This window comes from Galeopterus variegatus, unplaced genomic scaffold (assembly GCF_000696425.1).
Source record: "Galeopterus variegatus unplaced genomic scaffold, G_variegatus-3.0.2 Scaffold7044, whole genome shotgun sequence".
NCBI lineage: Eukaryota > Metazoa > Chordata > Mammalia > Dermoptera > Cynocephalidae > Galeopterus > Galeopterus variegatus.
The window spans coordinates 82811-89849 of record NW_007733155.1 but is presented as its reverse complement, the minus strand read 5'-3'; the positions used below and the strand labels follow the sequence as shown (position 1 = coordinate 89849).

Genomic DNA, 7039 nt, shown 5'->3' with positions numbered 1-7039 from the left:
GAGCCCCAAAGCGAAGCTGACTGCATCAACAACATCAATGACTTCCTGAATGGATGTGCATCCCTCCAAGTGGAGGTAAGCCTACCCAGGTTGCCGTCCTCATTGTCATCATTGTTTGCTCTGCTAATGAAGACTAGTAGTAAAAGTACGTAGTTTATTTTCACTGTCAGTGGTCACAGAGTTAAACAGAGGCAGCATTTTATAGAAAGCAGAGATAGGATTGGTGGCCACCGGGGGCGAATTGCCAGTCTGTCTTTTCCAAAAACCAATTCCAAACAAAAGAAAACAAAACAAAGCAAAATCACAACTCAAAAAAAAAAAAAAAAACAAAACAAAGCAAAATCACAACTCAAAAAAAAAAAAAAAAACAAAACAAAGCAAAATCACAACTCAAAAAAAAAAAAAAAAACAAAACAAAGCAAAATCACAACTCAAAAAAAAAAAAAAAAAAAAAGAACTAATGCTTTTTCAATACAGCATCCAAACCCTGAAAACAGGCTTCCGGTGCCAGAGTTTGTGTGAATGTGAGAGCAGGCTTCCGGTGACAGAGCTTCCCTACTAAGGGGAACCAACAGTGCGCCACTAGCTGCTGCAGAGGGTCACTGTAATCCCTCTGAGTTCGGAAAGGAGGAAAGGCCACTGTCACTCTTTCCCATTAACACTTTAGAACAGAAGCCTTGAAAAGCTGTGAGAACCTGGCCCTGAGGTATAAATTGTGTATTAAATTATGTTGCATTATTTTATATTATATGGACCCCTACAGTGTGTATAGGAGGTGTAACTGGAAAGAAGGCAACAGTGTTCTGTATACAGTTCTGCCTATGTGTCAGCTTACCTAACTTGTCTGTGCCTCAGTGTTGTTATCTGTAAAATCGACGTAATAGTAGCTACCTTATGGAGTTGTTTTAAGGATCAAATAAGATACTGCATAATAATTTAGGGACAGGAGCTCCAACTTCATAAGGTCTGTGAGGTAATTTATTTAGAGTCCTCAGCAAAGGGCCAGGGATGGAAGAAGTGCTCTATATTAGTAGAGAAGCACTGGTAGTATTGTCTGTGGATAAGTAGTAGTGGTTTAAGCACGGACTCTGTGGCTAGACTTCTTGGGTTTAAATCTCAGTTCTCTCTCACAGCAGCTTTGTGACCTCGGGCGTGTTACTTAACTATGCCTCTATGCTTTGGTCTCCCCACCTGTAAAATGGGAGTAATAGTGGCAACTATCTCCTAGGATTGGTGTGAAATTTCAACGAACTCATACACATAAAGCCTCCAGAAGAGTGCCTGCCACATAGTACATATTCTCCAAGTGGTAGCTATTATTATTGTTAGTAGTAGTAATAGTGGCTTTGCCCCAGATAAACTTTGCTTCCTCCCCAATTTTTCCTAAAATTAGCCCTAGTATCAGGCTACACCTTTCTCAGAATATTTTATTCCAGTTTTCCCTATTGCCCAATTTAAGTGCCCCCCCGTGTGTGTGTGTGTGTGTGTGTGTGTGTGTGTGTGTGTGTGTGGCTTTTGAGGTAGGTGTGGCCTGAGACCACTCTATATTCTTTATACAATGATTTCTACTATGGGACAGATTATAGTATTTTCTTTTTTAGTTTTCAAATAAAAAATGGTAAAGTCGTTAGTGGTTTCTACACTCTGAAGCTGCCAGGAGGTATACTGAGCTTTTTAGCAGTTACAACTAGATGTTGTTGAAATACCTCCTGGGTCTGGTATTGTTGCAGATTTTTCTGATAACTAATGCTTTCTCCTTTAAGCACCAATGCTCAAAATATTTTTACCCACTTTGAATGGAAATCTTTCTAAAAATTATATCACAATTTCTATCTCCTAAAAGGCACAGGGCACACACACACACACACACACATATATATATATATATATATATGATTATATATAGATTATATATATATATATATTTAATCTCTTTTTGATTATTCAGGCTGACCTGAAAATTATATGAACATCGTAATGAGGCATTATCTCGTATTGTGGTTAAGCACGTACCTTCTCTAGTTTGACAGAACTGGGTTGGAGTCTTGGCTAGGTCAGTTACTGACTGTGTGAGTCTGGGAAAAGTTACTTGACCTCACTATGCTCCTATTTCCTCATCTGTATAAGGGAGACATTACTAATACTGCATAGGATTGTTTTAAGGATCAAATGAGATAATGCATTTAAGGCACTTAATATATCACTGCACATAAGACATGAACAGTAGCTGTTTGCTGTTACGTAATTACTAGGTAGTGTTCTTTGCACTGCTATGTGCAAAATTATGCCTGTAAAGGATATATAGGAGCCATATTGAGGCACTCCTAGAACCTTGAGAGAAGTCTAATAAAATCAATATGTAAGGAATGAAACTGAAAGCTGAGCTGGGGAGTACCAAGCAGACAAGAACGCCGACCATCCAGTCTCAAGCTTCCAGGTAGCTAGGCACAGACCTAAACACAAATATTTGCAAATGTCACTTACATAGAGTATTTCTTGGGCCTAAAGTGATCAACATAGTGCCTGGCATAGGACATGCCTAATAGATTTTTGTTGGCTCTATGAAACTGAAAATGTACAAAAAGCAAGAAAAGAAGGGCTTGACTACTGCCCAGAACACACTATAATTTATCTAAGGAAAGAATGCCAGCTTGAAATGGTCAGTTTGGGAATGCAGAAAAATGGAACCAGAGATGCAGCACCACACTGACAAATTGAGTATGAGGCTCTGGGGAAGGTGACCACATTAAAGAGCTGCTGACTGCTGTCCCTCTGGATGGTCAGTTGGCCTCTCTGAGTGACCTCTATCTTTGTGTTCTCATATGGCTACAATGTCTTAAGATCTCTAGAAAATTACACAGCTAGTATCCGATCAGGGAAATCTGCTGGGACAGCTGGGGAACAAAGTGCTCTTGGAAGCACTTCCCAACTTTGAGAGTATCCTTTGAAACACAAAACATTTTTAATTTTGGTGAAGTCAAAAATCATCTATTTTAAATTTTGTTATTTGTACTTTTGGTATCATATCTAAGAAACTCTTGCCTAATCAAAGGTCATAAAGATTTACGTTTTCTTCTAAGAGTGTTATAGTTTTAACTCTTAATGTATTAAGGTCTTTGATCCATTTTGTTATTTTTTTGTTTTGTTTTGTTTTTATCTTTCTTTAATTTTTAATTTTTTTCATTGTACATGTTTATGAAGTACAGTTTGTTGTTTTAATACATGCATATATTGTATAATGATCTAATCAGAATAGTTAGCATATCTATCACCAAAACATTTATCATTTCTTCATGGTTACCTTTCCCCGCCTCTCCCCCAATGCCTCTGGTAACCACTATTCTACTCTCTATTTCTCTCCTTTTTACCCCTTGTCTTTTAAATTTATTTTTCTTAATAGACCCATGATAATCATATATATATGGAGTATGATATGATATTTGGGTACATTCGTAGTATGTGCAGTGATCATATCAGGGTGCTTAGTATGTCCATCACCTCAAACATTTGTCATTTCTCTGTGTTAGAAATATTCATCATCTCGACTAGCTATTCAAAGATACACAGTACTTTGTTGTTAACTGTAGTCTCCCTTATATTACTATAGAACCTTAGATCCCGTTATTCCAATTTTCTACTATTTTGTATCCACTGACCACCCTCTCTCCATCCCCTTCTCTCGCTTCCACCCACCAGTGTCTAGTAACCACTATTCTACTCTTTTTTTTAGCTTCCACATATGAGTGAGAACATGTGGTGTTTCTCTCTGTGCCTCGCTTATTTCACTTAATGTAATTTTCTCCAAGTTCATCCGCGTTGCTGCTTTGATCCATATTGAGTTAATTTTTGTACATGGTGGGAGGTAGGGGTCCAAATTCATTCTTTTGTGTGTGCACATCCACTTGTCTCAGCACCATTTGTTGACAAGACTTTTCCCATTGAATTGATTAATGTAGCTTCATAGTAAGTTAAAGTCAGAAGGTGTGACTCTTCCAACTTCATTCTTCATTTTCAAAATTATCTTAATGATTCTGGATCCCTTACATGTCCGTATGAACTTTAGAATCAGCTTGTCCATTTTTGCAAAAAAAAAAAAAAAAAAAGCCAGCTGAGATTTTGATAGGTATTGTGTTCAATCAGTAGATCGCTTTGGGGAGTATTGCCATCTTAATAATATTAAGTCTGAATCCACAAACATGAGATGTCTTTCCGTTTATTTAATAGGTCTTCTTTAATGTCATTCAATAATGCTTTGTAGTTCTCAGTGTATGTGTCTTGAATGTCCTTGGTTCGATTTATTCCAAAGTATTTTATTCTTTTTGATGCTATTATAAATGGGACTGTTTTCTTAATTTGGTATTTAGATTGTTCATTGCAAGTATATAGAAATACAATTGATTTTTTGTATACATCTTGTATCCTTAAACTCTGCTAAACTTGTTCATTAGTTCTAATAGCTTTTTGATGGATCCATTATGGTTTTCTTATACAAGATTATGTCATCTGTGAATAGAGATAGTTTTGCTTCTTTCTTTCTGTTCTGGAGGCCTTTTATTTCATTTTCTTCTCTAATTTGTCTGGCTAGAACCTCCAGTTGAATAGAAGTGGTGAGAGCAGACATCTTTGTCTTGTTTATGATCTTAAGGGAGAAAACTTTCAGTTTTTATACCATTAAGTATAATGTTAGGTAGAAATTTTTTACAGATGCCCTTTATCAGGTTGGGGAGGTTCCCTTATATTCCTAGTTTTTTGAGTTTTTTTTTTTTTTTTTTTCAGTTATGAAAGGGTGCTGAATTTTGCCAAATACTTTTTCTGTATCTGTTAAGATGACAATTGGCTTTTGTCCTTTATTACATTGATGTTATATTACCTTGATTTTCACATATTAAATCAATCTTGCATTCCTAGGATAAATCCCAGTGGGTTATGTTGCATATGCACATAGAAATTTGTTCACATTTGTGATTATTCTTGAAGCATCTTTCTTCATAGAAATGGAATTATTGTGTCAAATTTTGATAGATAATGTCAAATCCTCCTACGAATAATGCTATACCAAGTTACACTCCCACCAATACTGTAGAAAGTGTCTTCTTTTTCATGTCTCTGGCAACAATGAATATTATTTATCTTTTATGTTTGCTAAACTGATGGACAAAAATGGTGTTTCATTTATTGCTGTAATTTGTATTTCATGACTCCTAATGAGTTTGGACATCCTCTCAACCCTTTATAGTCCATTTGTATTTCCTTTCTGTGAAAAAATATATCTTTCTTATTTTCTTACAGAGTGGAGAAGGAAGGGAGAATACTCAGGCCCCTAGTGAAAGCTTTCCAGAACATATGGAAAAATCCTCATCTCTAGGTAGAGTGTCACTAATGTGACCAGGAAGTTCTTTGACAACACAAGTTCTAGCAATGGTAGTTTTGTTCTGTGTTGCCTTTGAAGTTGGTGGGAGTCAGAGACACATACAACTCTTCTGATCAGTCAAGAATGGCCTGGATGGTATTTCTCTGCATTGTCCTGGCTTTTTTGTCCTCTGCCATCATTACTACCAACTCATTGCTAGAGACACTCTACCATCTTCTATGCTGCTCTTGGGTGAAGCTTACTTTGGAAAAAGATGTTCTATTCATGAAGGATTTCATTGAATGTATATGAGGTTCAGTTAGTACTTCCTTTTTCTCCTTCCCTCCTCCTCTTTTTCTTCCTCTTTCTCTCTCTTTCTCACTTTCTTTCCTCCTAATACCAGCTGGTAGGAGTATGGTTTTTTTCTCTGCCCCCACCCCCTCACTCCCTCCTGTCTCCCTGAGTCACTCCATATGCCTTGTCGCTGGAACAGCATGGGTGCTTTCCCTAAAGTGAGGCCCGTGGGATGGACGATTTGCCATTTCCCAGGGGCTCCTCTGCAGGGAAGCAGTTCTGGAAGTCAGGCAGCTCTACAAATGATCACGAGTCAAGGCTAAGTCTTTAGGAGAGAAGCATCTCCCTGGAGGAGTTAGGCACAAGGCCAAACAAGTAACCAGTAGCTGTAATGGTATCAGAAGACCTTCCTTCAAGCCCTGACCCTGCCACTTGTGTGAAGTCAGAGTTCTCTTCTGCAGGCCTCAGTCAACTCATCTGTAAGAGGAGGAGACTAGAGTAGGGCTTGGGTAATGTCTAATGGTTGGCCTTTGTTTTTAATTGGCCAGTTTCCATCAGTTTCCACTGGGTAAAGCTTTGCATATTTAGCTGCTCAATTTGAGCTAGTGGGAAGACTAAAGGGGATTGGTAAGTTGTTTTTTCCTCCCCCCCCCCTTTTCTCTTTTGGTTAAACAAATTTGACACCTCCCAACGGAATTATCAAGGGTAACTTTAACTCACCTATGACTTTGGTGATCCTAATCTTTTACTGACTGCATTGCATTTCTGTAAAAATTAGACTTCGAGTAAGGTTATAAATATTTCCCATCTATAATGAACCGTTTCATTCTCCCTGAAAGAGACTATTTGATTGGGGGCCTGTTATCAGAGAGCCCAGGAAGGGCATCCAGGATACTTTGGGGAACGGAAGTATGTGAAGGGCCGCTGGAGAGCGCTTCTCGGCTTGGGTGTCTCAGCGGCTCACCAAAGACTGTGGGGGACCCGGTTGCATCTGTGGGTGAGGGAAAAAGCGGGCCACCAGGGCCACTAGTCCGTGAGTCCGGGATTCCCGTTCGAGGCTTTGGCAGGCCGGGCGCCGGCTGCCCTGGGCTCGGGGCTGAACCAGGAGGCAGCAGCATGCGCAGTGCAGCCGCCGCCGCTACACCGCGGCTTTTGCTGCTGCTGCCGCGGCTACCCGGGTTGCCGCTGCTGCCGCTGCTGCTGCTGCTGCTCTGCCCTGCGCCGCTGTCACTTCCAGTTCCTACTTCTCTGATCCAGGTCCGGGTCACTGCTTCCCCGCCGCTCGCCCAGTCCCGTCCAGGCCGCTTTCCCTCCCGGGCTCCGGCTCCGGGCAGGAAGGCGCCAGTGCGGGCAGCTGAGTGGAGTCCGAGGAGCCTCACGGGTAGGCTCCCCCGG

At 39.9% G+C, this 7039-nt stretch overlaps 1 protein-coding gene across 1 annotated transcript in view; it reads left to right on the top strand.

The window, feature by feature from the left end:
• The first annotated feature begins 6457 nt into the window (after positions 1–6457).
• LOC103607015 (rho guanine nucleotide exchange factor 7-like) overlaps positions 6458–7039 on the top strand; it is an 80759-nt gene continuing 80177 nt past the window's right edge. The window contains exon 1 of the mRNA XM_008591568.1: positions 6458–7025. Coding sequence (XP_008589790.1) covers positions 6458–7025 — 568 coding nt within the window. The remainder of the gene's footprint in view (positions 7026–7039) is intronic.